The sequence below is a fragment of the Ogataea haglerorum genome, assembly GCF_019207285.1.
Source record: "Ogataea haglerorum isolate 81-453-3 chromosome Unknown 81-453-3_NODE_3_length_672639_cov_96.912891, whole genome shotgun sequence".
NCBI classification, from domain to species: domain Eukaryota; kingdom Fungi; phylum Ascomycota; class Pichiomycetes; order Pichiales; family Pichiaceae; genus Ogataea; species Ogataea haglerorum.
Genome location: NW_025065153.1, coordinates 356,036 through 373,926, shown reverse-complemented (window position 1 = coordinate 373,926; position 17,891 = coordinate 356,036). Strand labels below are relative to the sequence as shown.

The following is a 17,891-nucleotide window of genomic DNA, read 5'->3' as shown; positions in this document are numbered from 1 at the left end:
AGATACTATAACTCAGCACCAAACTAATTAAATCAATTGAATTTTGAAAGTTTCCCTTTAGATCAATTTTGATGATAAAGCAAATTGAACAAATAAATCACCACAGAGAAAAAATTGTAGCTTCGTGACCGCAACGGAATTTGGCAGCCACACTATTTCTGGTTGCAAAAAGCAGGAATAGTTAACGAGGTCATACAAGAGAATAATTTATTAGGTCATAAAGGTATTTAGTCGTGATTGTGTCAGTACTGCCCCTCAACAACTTGCTCTTTAAATTGTTTCAGTTTGTTGAGCGCCCGCTTGTAGCCCTTGGCGCCGCTTCGTTTGTAGTAAGATATGGCAGATTGGACATTCTTTTGCACACCGAAACCTTGCTCAAAACACAAACCAATCATAAACTCGGCTTCGGCCAGCTGGCCCTCGTCGGCAGCCTTGCGACCCCACAAAAACGCCTGTTGGTCGTCTTTTTTCAACACTCCTGGAGCCCCAGACCCGTACCATTTAGCCAGTCCAAGCGCAGAGTATGGATGGTTATCGGCTGCAGCTTTCGAGAACCAGTAGATTGACCGTCTGGCGTCTTTAGCAGCAGGAACGCCGCCCGTAGACTCTTTATCGGACCTGAAATGAGCCGTGGGGAAATATCCTTGAGCATAGTAGAACCCTAGAGACGCTTGCGACTCGCGGTGCTCCAGCTTGGCAGCTTCCAAAAAATAGTTGAGAGTCTTGGAGGAGTTTCTAAAGATCCCTGCTTTCATCATCTGACTCACCGAAGCTTTCGTTTTTGGTGTATCTTTATCGAGACAGAGAATGTTGAGGTCTGTCTGGTGCAGTTTGGCCAGCGTATAAAGAGCACCGCGCGAGTCGCTGAATGATCTTGCCGAGACAAGAGGATCCGAGCCCATGATATCTGGGTTTTTGAGCGCCTTGTAGGCCATTTCGTGCCAGTAAACAGATTTGCTAATGTCTAGCGGAAAGCCGTTCACTCCAGCAAAATACAGCATTCCAAGTTGGCACATTGACGAAGGATCGCCCAGCCGGGCCCCCTTCTCAAAGAAGCGGCAGCTCTGCTCAACGTTTTTGGTGCAGCCGACTCCCGACTCCAAACAGCAGGCCACTCTGTAGCAAGCCACTGGATCGTCCTGTTTCGTAGCAGCGTCATAGAAGAGCTTGTATCCTTTGGCCTCGTTTCTGGGCAGCACGCCAGGATGGATACCTCCAGAATAAATGTCGCCCAGATAGAGACGAGCTCTGGTCGAGTTGGGGGATATCTGAATGATTTTTTCCAGCACCTTCACTGCTGTGTTGAGGAATTGTTCTCTTTGGGGAGCCAGTGATTTGAGCGGGATAGGCGACTTTCTCACCCTGCCGTCGATGGCCATTTTTGAAATCAAATCTGAGCGAGCAATGGCCTCAAGAAGCGTAATCGCCCACTCAAACTGGATAGACGGCGTGAAGCTCTTGTAGTCTTTGAATGCCTTTTCTCTGATTAATCCAAAACCGTTGATGAGACTGTCAAGGGAGTCGGCTGATTTTGACGGTAGTATGGGCTCGATGACTCCACTTGCGTGTCTTTTGAACGAGCTCGGCTTGATATATCTAATGGTTTTCTCCAGGAATTCAGACTCCCCGGTGTCGGGATCTGGCAGGGGAGGAGCTCTTTCATTGGGGTTCGGCAAGTCGCCAGTTTCTGGTGTCCGGTCACTGTACACGCTCGAGCTCACGCTGGATTCGCTAACTAACCGGTTCGGTGGTTCTGGTAATGTAGACGAGCTCAGAAGACTCTCTTTCTGCCCTTCCAGCATCTTCTCGACCGACTCTGACACCGGAGGAGGTAGTTTCCGCTTGTATTTCAGAGTTGGCGACGAACGGCCCATTTGCGGTGGTCTGGAAACGGGACGCTTGATTGCTGGAGTTTCCATGTGATCCATGTGGAAGCCCGCCTTTTCGAACCCTGTACGGTAGATAGACTGCGAGTACGTCAGAGTTCCTGACTTTTCGAGTTCCTCGTACGAAGGAGGAAGATCATCATCAGCGTCGTTGGTCCCCGGAGAGTCCAGAAACTCTTTCACGAGCTCTTTTTCGCCAGAGGTCAAAGAGGTAGCACTGTCCCTGGCTTCACTTTTATCGTCCAATCCAGACGACAGGAAAACGTTTGCGACCGGACTGTTAGCAATGGATCTTTGTTCTGCTGGCGGCGGAGGCGGCAAAGGAGGAGCGCTCGTAAAGTCCGTCCTTTGCGAGCTCTGGGACGCGTTCCTGACAGACTTGTCTGAGGTCGGCAGACTTATTCTACTGGCCCCCATACTCGGTGTCGTGAAATTGAAATCATCCTTGCCATTGATACTGCTCGAGTCGCTGGACACAGACGTGAGCGAGTCATTTTTCGAGGTGAGATCTTGAAGAACCAGCATTTTCTCCAACTGCATTATTTTGTCCTCGAGCTGGTTTATTCTGTCATTGTCCACTGTCTGTGCTATCGCTTTGGAAGGCGGCTGCGCGTCCGGCACAGGAAACTGTAAAGCGTCCGGCAGCGACGCCAGTCTCAAAGGCTCAGTCTGCGCAGATTTCGGGTACTCGTTTCCTCGGGGCTCGGGCTCGGCAGAACCATACTGTCTGTTTGCATAATCGTCACTGTATGAAGTTGATCTCATTCGGGGCTGTGGTCGTTGATTCTGGTGCTCTGGTGGGTATGGAAGAGACTGGTGCTGGTTGTGGCTGCAAGGACGCTGAGGATTCTGAGGGTATCCGTGTTGTTCATTGTAGTGAGTCGGTTGTGGTCTGGGACCCTGGATATGAGGTTTTGAGTTGGTTCGAGGCTGCAGGTGTGAATACTGAGCCAGCTGGGCATGGTAAGCAGGCTCGACGGGTTGAACGTGTGGTACGGGCAGAACAGGATGCTGTGTAGCATCGTACGGATTCTGCTGCAAGGGATGCGCAACAAACGTCGCTGGCTGTTGAACATACGGCTGCTGCTGAACATACTGCCTCGGAGGATGCGGGACAGGTCTTGGCTGTTGATATCGCGGCTGCGCACGCGGCTGCTGCTCGAACGAGTACGGATTATCGTTCAAAAGATGGGCACGTATCTGTGCTCGGCTGCTGTATGGATGGCTCATGGCAAATTTAAGCTGGGCTCAGAATGCTGTGCGAGTTCAGAAAGTGTGGAAAAGGGATATATTTATCAATCATATACAGCCTTCAACAATAGTTCCGGTTCCAAACTACGTTAAAACGCGTGTGATGAATTTATGCTTTATTTAGAGCCCCGACGTAAACAGGGCGCAGTCGTGGCGTCGATCGACGCGGTTCAGCCCCAAGCATGCGGTTGTCTGGCCCATGGTTATTGCCGAATAGAGCCCTGTTCCCTGAAAACTATCGGCATTCATGACTAGTACATGACCACTTACAGTATCGGTCTTTGTGTATGCGGCCTAGAGCATCATGAAATAAATGTCTAAAAATAGAATTTCTAAAAGCCTGTTGTCGCTGCTACAAAGTTGGACAATAGGCCTTTGCAGGTGCGAGCACAGTAGTATCACAGCGGTCCAACTCTCTTCTCATTATCAATGACTTATCATCCATGGCGAAGCACAATAAGCCGAACCTACTTTTGTCATTCACCTCCGCATTGATATGTAGAGGATCGCAGTCGTCTAACTGTCGTCCCAGTGTCCGAGTGGTTAAGGAGCCGCCCTGCTAAGGCGGTGTGCTTTGCACGCGCAGGTTCGAATCCTGTCTGTGACGTTGTGTTTTTTTTATAGATCTAAATCTTTTGATCTGGCAGTGCCACATTTTTGCCAATTTATTACTCGCCATGCCGGGCTGCAGCTGCCATGAGATTGACTTCGGAATTGACGTGAGTGTCAATAATAACCATCTTATCGCCTCCAGAGATCCTGCGCATCCCGCAAACATGATCTGCGAGCTCTGTCGTCTATTTTATACCAACGGGTGGTGCACTGGTACTGGCGGAGGAGTCTCTATAAGAGACGCTAACAAAGCATACATTGCCCCAAGTGGCGTTCATAAAGAAAGAATGGTTCCTTCAGACATGTTTGTGATGGATCTAGAATCAAAGGAGTATCTTAGAAAGCCTGCAAAGTATAAGGCATCTGCTTGCACGCCACTGTTTTTGGATATTTACAATATCAGAGACTCGGGAGCATGTATCCACACGCATTCTCAAAATGCGGTAATGGTAACATTGCTATTTGACAAGTATTTTGAGATCTCGTGTATTGAGCAGATCAAAGCTCTTCCAAAGCTCACGGAGGCTGGCAACCTTTGGTATTCGGATAAATTAACTATCCCAATCTTGGAAAACACAGAAAGAGAGGAAGATTTATCTGAAACTCTTCAACAATGCATCATAGACCATCCTGGGACGACTGCTGTTCTGGTCAGAAGGCATGGAATATTTGTCTGGGGGGAAAATATCTGGAAGGCCAAGGTTTACAATGAAGCATTGGACTATTTGATGGAAATTGCTATCAAAATGAAACAATTTGGAATTCCAACTGTGAGGGAATAATAGACGCGTTCCTTTGTTTGTGTCGTTTGATTAATTCTAGTGTACAAATATGCTATCTAAGTGCATTTTTCGTGTCTTTGAGTTGAAAGCCGTGTATCTTGTCGTAATCCGTCTGCGATTCTTCTTCGTCGTCCAACACCCCAACAATAACAATCTGCTCTCCTCGTATGAGATAAGACCCTAGCTCTAAGTCCTTGGTAGGTTCGGTGGGAGAGAAGATGCGCTCGAAACTTTTCGAAAGAACAATATTTGAGGACTGATCAAATCCTTCAAGAACTCCAATAAACAATCTTCCGTCTGAAGTGATCACTTTGACTTTTTCTGTACTTGTTAGTTATACATACATGCTTGCTGACTTACCTTCGAGAAAAGATTTCAGAGCAGACATCTCGATTGCTGAGAAATTGGCCTGCAAGATCAACCTGCTTGATAAAACACACTATATAAGTCAATTTTTTGGTGTTTATCTTCTACTGATTATGTAATTCCCGGAAACTTGAATTGAAAAAGGGCTTACCCCGATTGAAGGATTCTTAAACAAAAACTAAAAGCGATCAATGGACACCAGCTCAAACTCAGAAGGTACTTCCACACTCAGAAGTAAAGTATCATATTCACTGGAAAACCAAACCCAGCTGACTGATATTGCAAGCACACAATTGAGATCACAGGGCTATAAAGTGGGATCAGCAAAATCGTTGCAACTTTATAGAAACCAAATTACCTGCGGCGATCAATCAGCGACTGAAGAATCAGAGGAGGATAAAGACCAGGTTTCTGGAGATGACTTCAGACTTGTATCAGAATCTAGCGACTACGGAAAGGACCAGAAAGACTTAGTTATGTGGGCTAATAAACTGGAGCTAGAAAGTGCCGACCTCAGGGAAACCTCCAAAAAATTGATTAAGGACCTACGTTCAATGACAGAAGACATCAAGCGAAGCATCAAACAATTTCAGGCTCTCGCTACACAGTCCAAAAACGTCATGAAAGAAATGGATACTCGTTTGAAGCTCTTTGGATACAGGGAAGAGTCCGTTGATGAGAGTACCAACGACGATATCAAATCTGACACTAGAATAATACTTGACAATCAAGTCCAGCTTTTCAGGATGATGGAAAGACAGGAAAAGTTCAACCAAAAGCTCACGGAGATGCTGAATAAAAACCTCTGGAGTGATAGTCGACCCCTTGACGACAGGTGTCAATCGCAAGTCCCAAAGAGTGCAAACAGATGCTCTTCTAAATCCATCGGCACAGATCAGGATGGTCCCACTAGCAAGAAGCAAACCTCTAGTGCGCCCTATTCCCGAACACGTTCTGCTAAAAGCTCTATACATTTTGGCTAGCTCAAGAGATTAGTTTGTCATGTTTCGATGGATATCAATGTCAAAGTGAGCGCTGAATTTTGCTAGTTTCTCCATCTCAGGAAGCCTCTCATAATATAGATAGTACGCCGGCATGTATCTGTCCACAAATTCTTCCACCTCTTCCTCAGTCATGCCTGTTCCCTTGTCCTCTATCAATGATTGCTCCTGTTCGCGTCTCCAAACATACACATTGGCCAGGTTAGAAGTTGTTATGTACAAAAAGCAGTCGAATTTTGCCCATATTTGTTCGTAATGGCTCAAATCGTGGTCAAGCTTCAAGATGTGATCAAATTTAATGGAGTCAAATTTTGGCTCATGTTGTTTTCTGATTTCCTCCCACTTCCGCCTCAGAACGATCTCATTATTGTATGCGCGGTAACCAGTAAACCAACCTTCAAAAAGAACTACGTCGACTTTGCGGCCTTGTAAATGGGTCCATTTCTTCTCAGGGGCACGATCCCCTTTACCTTTGTGCAATGATTTGTCATAAAAAGGAATTGTAACATCATCGCTGCCGTTCTCGATCTGCCCAAAACATTCCAATAACAGTTGGAGGTCATGGGTGCCTGGTAGTCCGCGTCCTTGCAGTAATATGTTGTCTCTGTTCAGCTCGCCTACCTTCTTCTGCTCCTCAAAAGTGAGGTAGAAGTCGTCCAGCGAACATCGTATTATGTTGAGTTTATGGAATTTTATTGACAGTTTCTTCACTAGTTTAGTAGAAACATACGTCTTGCCGGAACCTTGGGGTCCCTCTAGTCCAATGAATAAGGGCTTGCTATAGTCCCAACCTCTTATTATTGGTTCCACAAATTCTAATGCACGGATCAAAACAGACATTAAAAGTAGCTGAAAAGAATTTATGAGGGGGAACTCTAAAATGAATTTCTAGTAACTATTAATGTTTTTCATTGAGGACTAGCCTCAACGTGAGGACGGTTATTCAAATAGCCTTCAGCTCCTTTAACTTGGAAATCAATTCGTCAACAGAGCCAACTTTAGCACCACCTTGTCTCACTGGAGGGTCTTCAAGCTTGATCGTCTCCAACCTATTCTCAAGAGTGATGCCTAACTCATCAACCTTCAAAATCTCCAGTGGTTTCTTCTTGGCCTTCATCATCTTTGGAAGGGTAACAAATTTTGGCTCATTAAGTCTCAGATCTGTAGTGATAATTATTGGCAAGGAAGCCTTCACGACTTCCACACCTCCATCAATTTCTCTCTCAACTTCCACGGTGTTGTCTGCGTTAATTTTAACCTTGGATGCATTGGTCGCTTGAGGCCAGTTCAAAAGGCCGGCAAGCATTTGCCCTGTTTGGTTGGAATCGTCGTCGATGGCTTGTTTACCAAGAATGATAAGGTTCGAGTTGTGCTTTTCTTGCAGCTTTTTGAGGATCTTGGAAACCTGAAGCGGTTCGACGTCTTGGTCTTTCACGTCCACTAATGTCGACGTATCGGCCCCTTTCGCTAGAGCAATTCTTAAGATATCTTGTGCTTTATTTGGACCAATGGAGACAGCATGGATGGATTCAACTCTGTCCTTGTGGGCGTTTCTAATCTTTATGGCTTCCTCAACGGCGATATCGTCAAAAGGATTGATACTGAACTTAACTCCAGCAGACTCGACTCCTGTTTGTGCCTTATTGATTCTGGGTTTGAGTGCAGCATCAATCACCCTTTTCACAGGAAGTAGGATTCTGATCTTAGACGACATTGGCAAGAGAACTGTGGAACCTGATTACTCTGCAAATTAGCTAGTCAAGAAATTAAATTATATTTTCAAGTCTTCAGAAATTGGTATTCCTTCTTTTTTCGGCGAACTCGCTTTGAAAATTAGCGACATCAAAATAGGGGTGGGTATTAAATAAACTATTTCACGACATAAGACAAAAAATCACAAAGCGTACCTCTATAATTGATTGAACGTTCTAGATTTGGATTTCATCATCTCAATTCTTGCCTTCAGCTGGTTGGTGACTTCAGCAGCTTTCCTCCAGCTGTCATCGTTCGAGTCCACATCGTATAGACCTGAGCTGAACTTGCTCCTCGTACTGGTGGTTCCTCCAGTGTTGGATCCAAAGTAGTTCTCTTTTTCCATGCCATTGTGGATACTCAAGTCGGAGATCCTTCTGTTCAGATCGGATTTCGAGTCCAGTGTCTCTAATTTTTGAAGAGAGAAATTGAAGTTATCATTTGGTTCCTCTTTCACTGCAACCTTTTCTGATAATGCCTGCTGCAATTGGTATTGCAATTCTCTTATTTTAGATTCACTTTGATCGAGGTCGCTTTGAAGCCGAGAAAGCTGTATATCCTTCGATTTAACGGCCATAGTCGCTTCGGTCAGTCTCGCCTGTTGGTCATCTAACTTTTTATTCAAGCGAGCAATTTCCTCTGTCTTCGTGTCTAACTGACTCTGGATTTCTTTTCTTTTTTGATTCCACTCTAGTTTTTCTGCCTTCAGCGACTCAAAAAGCTCTCGTTCCGAAGAGTTGAGCGAGGGAGTTGTACACTGAGCTCGATTCAGGGACTGCGAATTGGTAGGCTTGAGTGTTCTTGAAGTCAGATTCATCTTGCCGGTAGCCGTTGATGACTTTAGAGGAGATGAAGGTCCGCGCTTGGATGGTATAGTCGTCGATGTACTTGCTAGCTTCCGGGATGTTAGAGAAGGTTCAGAAGTTTTGCTCATGTTCGGAGTTGCTGAAAGGCTCTGCCCTGCAGGCATAGCGGAATCAAGCAGACCATTTCTGTCGAAAGTAGCCGGTGCCGAAACTTTTTGAAGGTAGGCGCCTCCGGATTTTTGCTTCGTTCCAATTGTTTTCACTTCACAGGAGCTTGAGTATTCGTCAATTTTCTTTGTTTTCCTTGAATCTATTCCTTCCAAATATGACCTGAGTTGTCGTTCACCAGCAATCTTCACAAGCGTCGCCGTAATCTCACAGGCAAGATCTCTTACAGGAGCCAAAGAATCTGACATTAGTCGTAGAGAAACTTGCATAATTGAGTCAATCTCTTGCTTCTTGGGTATCGTTTCTGTTTGCTTGAGACATCTGATCAAGTATCTGGAGCTCTCGATCTTAATTTGGGGCGTTTTGTGAGACATATACTGCAGGGTCGGCTCAAGAAGTTCACTGATAGATGAGAATTTAAAGCACACATCCAGCGCTGCTGAAATGGCGTCCAACACTGACTGCTTTTTTTCTTTTGTTCTTTCAAGCAGCGGTGAGATCAAGATTGAAACATAACGATGGAAGTCTTGTTGTAGACCACTTCCTAATTTTTCGATAATTTTAGAGGCCAGTGTTACTACCTGTATGTTGGCATCTTTGAGACATTTGCTCAAAACCCTTATCAAATCCATGTAGTCATCGTTTTTCAATTTGGGATATTTGAATTCAGTCAGGACCTCTTCCAAGACCTCAACTCTATCTTTCCATTTAGAAGATTCAATTCTTGATTTAAAATCACTTGGTATCTTTGAAAGAACTTCGACAGGATCAATCAAGTCAAAAGCGTCCAATTGGTCACTAGAAACCTCTTGCGCATCAATCATTGATACATCCTCTAAGCCTGTTTTAGTTTCAGCTATTTGAACTTGGTGCGATCTCAGGAAACGCTTTGGCGTCGGCGTACCCTCAATCTTTTCAAATGCTTTTGCCAGATCCTTCTGCTGAATTGGCTTCAATTTCTCAAAGATGATTGTGTCAAACGCAGTGCCCATATAAGACCTCAAGGTTATCGATAAAATTGTTGTTTCAGCCCGGACATTTTTATCGGCGTGAGCAAATAATTGGGGAATCACATCAAGAACAAGTTTTGGAGGACAAACTTTGCAACCGAAGTTACTGTATATCTCGTTCAAAGCGGCAACTACACCAGCCACAAGCTTTGGTAATTTTGCTGACAATGCTGGTAGTAGGGACTCAATAACGGGATCGGGAACATCCAATTCAATGTACCATAAAAGTGCATTTATCGATTTCTGTTTGGTACCAGGTCTAGTGGATCCCAGCCCTTTCTCTGCAATTGCACTTATAATTTGGCTTCGAGTTTTAGTACAGGCGTTAGACCCTCCGAATTCCAAAAAAGAGCAAATAGCACTGATTCCTGCTTCTTGCGCGACAACATTATTATCCATAACCATTTTTCGGAGCAAATCAGGGCTTTTGAGAAATCGACCAAAGCATTCATCGTTGTCGCTGCTGGAATTTTGAAATAGCTTGTTCACCTCTTCGTAAGCTTCCAAACGAACTTTCCAAACCTTAACGTTAGAAACGCGTGGTAAAAAATCAATAACATACCTTGTGTTGCAAACGTTCCTCAAGTGGCAATGACCTATAGTCAGCATCATCCCCTCCATCCATGTTGTCGTTATAAAAAGTTAGAAGCTGATTTGCAGATGGTTAAGCAAGGCTAAACTGTTTCCCATCCAGTTGATAATGGAACAAAAAGTAAACAAACAAAAAAAAAACGAAAACGTTTACATAAAGGGTCTACCTACGTCGATCGACCGCCTCATTGGTTCATACCAAGAATAATGAATGATACCGTACACAAAAACATAGCAATTCTCACACTTCTCTACACTGTGGGCCCGGGATATCATTTGTAAGGTAGTGATTTGCGATCAATTTTATCGCCAATAAACCACATATTTCTGTGTTCCAGGTTAAAGCAAAGACTTAATTTACCGATACGTAACTGGGAAATGTTTCAACTTGATATGAATTATGAATATCCGATCGTTTTGCGCTAGTGGTCTGTAGTGGAGAAGCCTCCCATATGATGGTGGCGTGTAAATAACTGGAATCTAGAACAAGCGATTTATTTAGTAAAGTTTGGCGGTGCTACATTGATCTTGAAGATTAATAATTATTGAGGTAATGTCTCGATCGGTAGAATTAAATATATATAAAAGCAAGTCAGACTCGTCAAACTAAAATTATAATTCAATGTCCGTGCAAAGCAGCTCAATTCAAAAAATCGAATACTTGCCTTTAGACCAAATAATCAGACCGATTCCTCCCGTACTCGACTATTCAAAGATCGATACAATGGTTTCAACATTAAATGGACAGCCAATGGCTTCTCCTACCTGCAATATCGAAGACATCACTCCAGGTGAGCTGCCTCCCATTGATGTTCTTACTGTTTCTGAAAGTGGCAAAAAGAAATACTTTGCATTTGGAGGATGTCACAGATTTCAGGCTTACGAAAAGAGCCGTAAACAGTTAGTAAAATGCAAGATTCTTCCTTGTACGAAAAAACAGCTTAGACTATATTTGGGCTCCTCCGTTGACAGTTATTTCAAAGAATGATGGCGATAGTTATAGATTAGATAATATGTCGATGTATAGTTTTAACGAATGTCACGTTGCAAATTAACTTTTGGATGTCCTTTCAAACTCTTTCTTGCGTTTTTCTGCTTTATTTTCTCTATAGTCTCGTTGATATTCTTTTTCTTTCTGCGCGGCTTCAGGTTCTGGAGATCGCTATAGCCACACGATTCCAATATTCCATACCTGATTTCGTTCATTCCTGTGCGTTGTTTTAGATCACTTTCAATCGAGTTCACAAAGTACATGCGTGGTCTGATTTTAAGGTCATTGAGTATACTTCCGGAAATCAATTCTTCGAAGTGTTGAATTCTAAAGTCACTTTTGACTTTATCAATTTTGTTGAATATAATGTCAAATTGGACTCCCATTTCAACCAATGCTTCAAGTATCATCTCGTCATAATAATTCAGCCCAACATCACCATTTAGAATCAAGAAACAGTTTCTTAATTCTCTCCTTTCAGCAAGATATTGCATTGTGAGCTCTCCTTGCCATGCTTTTCCCTTCACACCATACCCTGGACTATCTACAAGTCTGAACAAGCCTCCCACGTTGTAAAAATTCAAGCATGGCGTGTAACCAGCGCTTTGTTTGACCCTGGCGTATGAAGTTGCAGATTGCTTATTGTTGCTCATAAGAGCATTCACCAAAGATGATTTTCCGACGTTACATCTTCCCAAAAGTATAACCTCTGGCAAAAGCTCGCCCTTATTTTCGTGACGTATTACCGGTTCTTCGATTCGCATTTCGACAGCTGCTCTTTTATCTTCGCCTGGCAATTTATTTAGGTCATATATGCTCCAATCAAGACTAATTTCTGAGTCGTTTATGATTCTGGATACATTACCTCGATCCACGCTTGTTAACACCGGGACTGAAAGATCACTTTTGTGTGCAAAATGCCTGTTTAGAAGTGGGCCGTCTACAGGCGGCGAAGGCGTATTGACTTTTGATTTCTGGCGTACTGGAGAATGCACTTTCTCTAGATGATCGTTTGAGTTGGCAAGCAACGATCGAATTTTATTAGGATCTAGACCTCTGCTAACATGTGAGTTTGTCGCTGTTCTCGCTGCATGCCGAAAAAAAAGACACTTTTTCATGTATCACAGTCAGTAACCTTATATATTTTTATATATATTCAATAATTAATTATTTTGATAGCATTTACTAATTTCGTAGCTAGATCGGAAGTCGAGTAAGATATGTCTGATAATTAATATTCATTTATCGGCCCGAGTAGTCCTTTTCAAATCACCTAAAAGCGGAGTTTGAAATGCCAAATCTGTGTTGTGCATTCTCATTTTCACGCATAGGATTGAAGGAATTATACACCATTATGTAAGCTGTGTTATATGAGTTACAGAGGAGTCCTGTAGAGCCGTGAAATATAAAAAACGGAGATAGTTGTTTTACTTGGCATCCAGCTTTAAAAATCCTCTCACGTCTTTAGTATTCATGCATACTTATCATTCTTCAGATATCGTGACTATATGGGCTCTTATCAACCTGGAGTGCCGTAGATTGAAATTACCTTGATTGCCTTAAAAACGAATCCCTCCATTAAGGGATCCCCATTCATCTCTTTTTAGCCGTTTTTTTTCTCGGTTTTTTAATTAAAAAAAAGAAAGTACGTGCGCGTCTCAGACGTTGGTTGATTATGCCGAAGCTTAGCCCAACTTAAGCCCGGTTTTGCAATTTGCTGCGACAACCTGCTTCAAAAGAACATTGGCTAGGATACTTTGCAACGTTTTGCTAAAGTATGGATAGAGAAGAATCAGACCTTGGAAGTGTTGCCTCAGACGCAATAGAAAATGAAAGGCCTCCCCAAAATCTACAAGACACAAGAGAAGATAAATCACTAGTTCAACAGACTAATTCGAAGGCCACTGCCGATTATAATGATCCCGAACAGCGCCCGCCTATTTTCAAGTCTACCGTCCACGAGATCTTAAGTTGCGCGTGTTTGACATTTGCTCCTTGCGCGGCGTCTATGTCTTCAGCAGCTTACCAGACCAGCTTAACCGCGACCTCCGAACACTTCAGTATTTCAGGAGGAAAGCTGACATGGTGCGTCTCGGGGGTCATGTTGGCGAATGGTAGCTGCTTACTTTTGATGGGAAATATTGCAGATGCCTTTGGTCGCAAAAAAGCGTTGTTATTCGGTTACATTTCGTTTGCAATTTTCGCTCTGATCGGAGGCTTCATGAATAACTTTATTTTGCTCTGTGTCTTCAGAGCATTACAAGGTGCAGCAGTTGCTTGTGGAACACCGGCAGCTGCAGGATTTCTTGGTGCGTCGTACAAGGATTCACGGCGGAAAAACTTGGTTTTAAGTTGTTTCAGTATTGGAGCACCCATAGGAGGTGCATCAGGATATTTCATTGCAGGAGTTTGTGTTTCTCTTTTGAACTGGCGCTCAGTTCATTATTTTCTTGCAATACTCTACTGTATAACTAGTGTGGGAGTGTTCTTGTTCTTGCCTAATGACAAGATAATCGATTGGAAGCATGCTAAGAAGATCTTCAGGGGTCTGGATTACGTAGGTGCTTTCATGTCTTTATCAGGATTCACTTTGATTTGTTTCTCATTGACACAGGTGGATGCGACTGAACGAAGATGGCGAACTCCCTATATCATCGCCCTGTTAGTTGTTGGACTTGTCCTCGTGGTAGGATTTGGTTTCTACGAGACGTATGTGCCAAAGAATCCACTTATTCCGATGAAGATGTTCAGGAGCAAGAATTTTGTTTTGTGCATTTGCATTGCAAGTCTGAGTTGGATGATATTCTTTGGCCTTTTCAACTATAACGCTGTTCTATATTTTGAACAGATACGAAAGTACTCGGTCATTATCACAGCTTGCTGTTTCCTTCCACAGCCAATAGCTGGCTCTTTAGTCAGTTTGTTTGCTGGCTTCACCATGCATATCATTCCAGGAAAATATTTGGTTACAATAGGATGTGGTGGTTTCATTGTTTCCAGTATTATTTGGGCTACTAACAGTATTCATAGGAATTATTTTCTGGGGCCTTTTTGGTCATTTTGTGTCACAGTGTTGGGCGTGGATTTTGTGTACAATGTTGCAAACCGCTGCTCCCTATCCTCAGTTGAGCGCACACTACAAAGCCAAGCAGCCGGTACTTTTAATACTGTGATCCAATTGAGCTCTTCCGTGGGGTTGGGAATTTCCACCACTATTTTGGCTTCCAAGGATCCGTACTATGGGCAAGCCAGCCAGGCTGAGCACCTTGAAGAACTTTTCAATGGAATGAAATACTGCTACTACGTGGGGATTGCCTTTTCAGGCTTGGCGTTTATTTTGAGTTTATTCCTCAATATCGGAGTTGTGGGAAGTGTCAAACGATAAAAGCCGCTAGATCTATAGTATGCATTTACATAAAACTAGTAATCATTGTCCTACTTTTATACCGATCTCTTGGTCCACAAGGCAACTGCAATTTAGAATTGGACGCCCGATTTCTTGACATAATGCCTGGTGCTTCTTAAACTTTGCTTCGTCATCAAAACTTTTCATACAGCATTCGCACTTGAATTTTCTCGTATGAGTCTTCATGTGTTTGTTGAGATTCGATGACTCCCTAAACTTTTTACCGCATATCTGACACTTTAAGGGCTTTTCACCCGTATGTATTCTTTGATGTATTGTGAAAGATGACGAGGTTTTGAACTCTTTACCACAAACATTACATTTGAACGGGGTTTCTCCAGTATGGGTCCTTAAATGCTGCTCAAGCATCAATTCCAAAGAAAAGCTTTTCATACAGTAATGACACACAAATGGTTTGTGTTTGGTATGGGTATTCAAGTGCCTGATGATTTTCTGACGTTGCATGAAAGGCTTTAATTCTCTAGTGCAGTCTTTCCAGCGACATGTGTATTCAGACTTCTTGGATTGAACGTGAACATCTATAACATGATTCGTTAGATCTGTTGTGGTCATGAACTGTTCATTGCAGGTCGAGCCATCATCCAAAACCCAGAGGCATGTATGCTCCGCATGTGAAGCGGGATGGTTAGATGCAGGTTTCTCATTAGCCGAGATATCTGTCAAAGTCTCAATCGGCACTGGGGATTCGCCCAAATGTAATCCGGCATGCAGCAGAAGATCGTCAAGGTTATCTGCTGAAAAAAAACACTCTTTCCATTCACAGTCGAACGTATCTGACTTGGCTTTGATATGAGAGTCGAGTATATGCTGGTTAAAAGAGGAGCTGTCTAGTTCATCGTTGCAGCCATTCCATTTGCATGATATGAAATTTGAAGGCTCTCCATGGGCCAGTTTCACTCTTTTGTGCTTGTGATTCTCCTCTTCCTTGATAGCAGCATGTGTTGGATTTAGCTGGTGATGCTGGTGATGATGGTGATGGTGATGGTGATTCAGAGCAGCAGGCTGCACCTGTTCGTGGTCAACGTAATGACGGTTGCTGTGGCTATGCAAATGAGTATGAATGTTCGAAGGAATGATAATATCATGTCGCACAACATTCCCATTGTATTGGTCCTCAAAATGCATGTGATGATGATGTGACTGTGACAAGTTCTTGTCTTCTTGTCTCAGGTCATTCACTTTAGCTTGTGGGAAAGCTTTGGATGGACTAGCAGCACAGGGGAGCATACTGGCGAGCAAATCCATTGTCCCGAGCTTATCTTCATTATTGCCAGGCAGTTGATTGTACGAAAGATTAGATCGCCCATCCCGATTCAAATACGCAGAATAGGAGTTAGAGGTTTCGAGCTTGATCTGTCTGTCCGGTGACGTAGCATCAGACAATGTCTCCTGAATCGACTTTTCGTGATCGGGAACATCAACACAATTATCAAAGCAGCAATAGTCAAAGCAGCAGTCCGACTGGTCATCATCTTCATCATCATGACAGTTTTCCTGGTTTAAAAGATGAGAAGGGTCATAGCAGCATTTCAGAAGCTCGTTCATAGGCTCAGTTTCCGAGTATAGGTAGCATTGCAGCTCGTCATATCGATCCTGAGAATCTTTCACGGCACAAGGTGACATGGTCAGAGTAGCGAGATATTGAAAAATTGACACTTTGATTCATAAACAACCAACGAAATTATGATTTTTGAAGTGTGGCCGATTTAACAAATCTATATCAATTAGTGAATTGTACCTTGATGGTTACATACCTGAGTAAGATATATTTTTTTTCTAATGCGACGATCGTCCCGACTAAATTGTCAAGCGGTAAGAGTTCGATTTAGCGACATTTTTGATAAGCTTTAAAGCGCGAGTTTTATCGTATCCTCCGCCCGCTTTCAATCTCTCGTTAATCCTGACATCAAGCGACTTGGGTATTTTGAATCCTCGTCTGTTCCGAAGATAGTGATAATAAAGCAATAAAGGTTCTGTCATCCGTTGGTCAGGAAACGAAGACCAGTTCGTTGTCATTCCCATAAGAGTATGCAGTAGATGGTACTTCACACGAAGTCCTAGATTTCTTTCAATGAAAAAGAAGACATTGAAGAGTTCCTTGTATCTCTTTCTTGGAACGAAAAACTCCACAAAGACTTCAACGGTCGAGTTATCCAGTTTGGGTGACCTTGGACCAAAAACATATCTTTTGTTGAAATAGTCCACAGCTAGATTCGGGCTAACATCCAACAAAAATGCCAAAATAAATCTGGAGCTTTCCTCGTCAAAGACGTTGGCATTTTCGAGTAAATACTGATGTCCAATTTTTCTGCTCAACAGATCCTCTTTGGCTAATGTCTGATGTATTGAATCTAATTCAGAATTCAATCTGGACTTTTGAATGTGGCCGATCAAACGTCTACGAGCACTTGAAGACTTCATATTGTGAAGCGCAATCATAAAAGTGGAATATGTGGATTTGAAGGAATACCAGTGGAGTATTGTGACAAGTGAAATGAGCGTTTCAGTAATGAATAGATGATTAGTATTGGCTAGCCGAGCAAGTTCCCCATACATGAACAAATTGAAAACATGGCTCCTGACACTCTCATCCAAGAACCCTTGTCCTTGACAAGCAAATTTGAATAATTCATAGGCCTTTTCCCTCTCTTCGGGACTCAGGAATACATCAGATAAATCTGTCTGAGGGTCCCACGCAACCGCAGACATACCACTCGCAGCAAATGCTCTATAGTTCTCATCCATATCAATTCGTGACAAGATCTTCGGTTTGTAACTCTTTGGATGTTGAACCGCGCCTGAGTTTGTAGTCGGAGATTCTCCTTTGAAACCAACTTCCAATCGATTTCGCACATCGTTCCACTCTTGCAACTCGCCATGAGTTCTGCTTAATTGTGAACTGAGAAGCATCTTGGCTAAGAGATCTTCTCGTGCATCAACGCTTGAATCGGCAGGTTTGAGGACTTCTGAGGTTTTGAAGGGGCGGAGATTGTTTTCGAGCAATGCGCGTATGCTGACCCCACTTTCAGTAGAGAAAGCTGCATGGCGAGACGGTACACTTGAACACTCCCTTCCCTTCACTGCTAGGTTGCGGTACGCACATAGTGCTTGCCTAGCAAAATGCCGAATCATATATAGTTGGTTATTTAACCAGGATTTTGATTTATAAATTATTCATTCAACCAGAGCCTATATAAGCTGCGAAGAAAAATTCACAGCTCAAAAATAACCTGTCACTATATTCTTGA

The 17,891-nt window shown here is 43.2% G+C and overlaps 11 protein-coding genes across 11 annotated transcripts; 4 read left to right on the top strand and 7 right to left on the bottom strand.

The window, feature by feature from the left end:
- Positions 1-242: 242 nt before the first annotated feature.
- On the bottom strand, positions 243-3,116 carry KL911_001349 (uncharacterized protein; the record flags this gene model as incomplete). Its single annotated transcript, XM_043196297.1, has 1 exon — positions 243-3,116. One exon carries the CDS (start codon positions 3,114-3,116, stop codon positions 243-245), a length of 2,874 nt encoding a protein of 957 aa, XP_043055922.1.
- A 698-nt stretch (positions 3,117-3,814) lies between these two features.
- KL911_001348 (uncharacterized protein) lies at positions 3,815-4,531 on the top strand (the record flags this gene model as incomplete). Its single annotated transcript, XM_043196296.1, has 1 exon — positions 3,815-4,531. The coding sequence occupies one exon, from the start codon at positions 3,815-3,817 to the stop codon at positions 4,529-4,531; it is 717 nt and encodes a 238-aa protein (XP_043055921.1).
- Positions 4,532-5,088: 557 nt separating this feature from the next.
- Positions 5,089-5,880, top strand: KL911_001347 (uncharacterized protein; the record flags this gene model as incomplete). The annotated part of the gene is made up of 1 exon (XM_043196295.1): positions 5,089-5,880. The coding sequence occupies one exon, from the start codon at positions 5,089-5,091 to the stop codon at positions 5,878-5,880; it is 792 nt and encodes a 263-aa protein (XP_043055920.1).
- Positions 5,881-5,889: 9 nt separating this feature from the next.
- KL911_001346 (uncharacterized protein) lies at positions 5,890-6,738 on the bottom strand (the record flags this gene model as incomplete). The annotated part of the gene is made up of 1 exon (XM_043196294.1): positions 5,890-6,738. The coding sequence occupies one exon, from the start codon at positions 6,736-6,738 to the stop codon at positions 5,890-5,892; it is 849 nt and encodes a 282-aa protein (XP_043055919.1).
- Positions 6,739-6,841: 103 nt separating this feature from the next.
- Positions 6,842-7,612, bottom strand: KL911_001345 (uncharacterized protein; the record flags this gene model as incomplete). Its single annotated transcript, XM_043196293.1, has 1 exon — positions 6,842-7,612. The coding sequence occupies one exon, from the start codon at positions 7,610-7,612 to the stop codon at positions 6,842-6,844; it is 771 nt and encodes a 256-aa protein (XP_043055918.1).
- Positions 7,613-7,807: 195 nt separating this feature from the next.
- KL911_001344 (uncharacterized protein) lies at positions 7,808-10,255 on the bottom strand (the record flags this gene model as incomplete). Its single annotated transcript, XM_043196292.1, has 1 exon — positions 7,808-10,255. The coding sequence occupies one exon, from the start codon at positions 10,253-10,255 to the stop codon at positions 7,808-7,810; it is 2,448 nt and encodes an 815-aa protein (XP_043055917.1).
- A 592-nt stretch (positions 10,256-10,847) lies between these two features.
- On the top strand, positions 10,848-11,213 carry KL911_001343 (uncharacterized protein; the record flags this gene model as incomplete). Its single annotated transcript, XM_043196291.1, has 1 exon — positions 10,848-11,213. The coding sequence occupies one exon, from the start codon at positions 10,848-10,850 to the stop codon at positions 11,211-11,213; it is 366 nt and encodes a 121-aa protein (XP_043055916.1).
- A 41-nt stretch (positions 11,214-11,254) lies between these two features.
- On the bottom strand, positions 11,255-12,334 carry KL911_001342 (uncharacterized protein; the record flags this gene model as incomplete). The annotated part of the gene is made up of 1 exon (XM_043196290.1): positions 11,255-12,334. The coding sequence occupies one exon, from the start codon at positions 12,332-12,334 to the stop codon at positions 11,255-11,257; it is 1,080 nt and encodes a 359-aa protein (XP_043055915.1).
- Positions 12,335-12,993: 659 nt separating this feature from the next.
- Positions 12,994-14,601, top strand: KL911_001341 (uncharacterized protein; the record flags this gene model as incomplete). The annotated part of the gene is made up of 1 exon (XM_043196289.1): positions 12,994-14,601. One exon carries the CDS (start codon positions 12,994-12,996, stop codon positions 14,599-14,601), a length of 1,608 nt encoding a protein of 535 aa, XP_043055914.1.
- Positions 14,602-14,643: 42 nt separating this feature from the next.
- Positions 14,644-16,266, bottom strand: KL911_001340 (uncharacterized protein; the record flags this gene model as incomplete). The annotated part of the gene is made up of 1 exon (XM_043196288.1): positions 14,644-16,266. The coding sequence occupies one exon, from the start codon at positions 16,264-16,266 to the stop codon at positions 14,644-14,646; it is 1,623 nt and encodes a 540-aa protein (XP_043055913.1).
- A 174-nt stretch (positions 16,267-16,440) lies between these two features.
- On the bottom strand, positions 16,441-17,775 carry KL911_001339 (uncharacterized protein; the record flags this gene model as incomplete). Its single annotated transcript, XM_043196286.1, has 1 exon — positions 16,441-17,775. The coding sequence occupies one exon, from the start codon at positions 17,773-17,775 to the stop codon at positions 16,441-16,443; it is 1,335 nt and encodes a 444-aa protein (XP_043055912.1).
- Between the last annotated feature and the right edge of the window lie 116 nt (positions 17,776-17,891).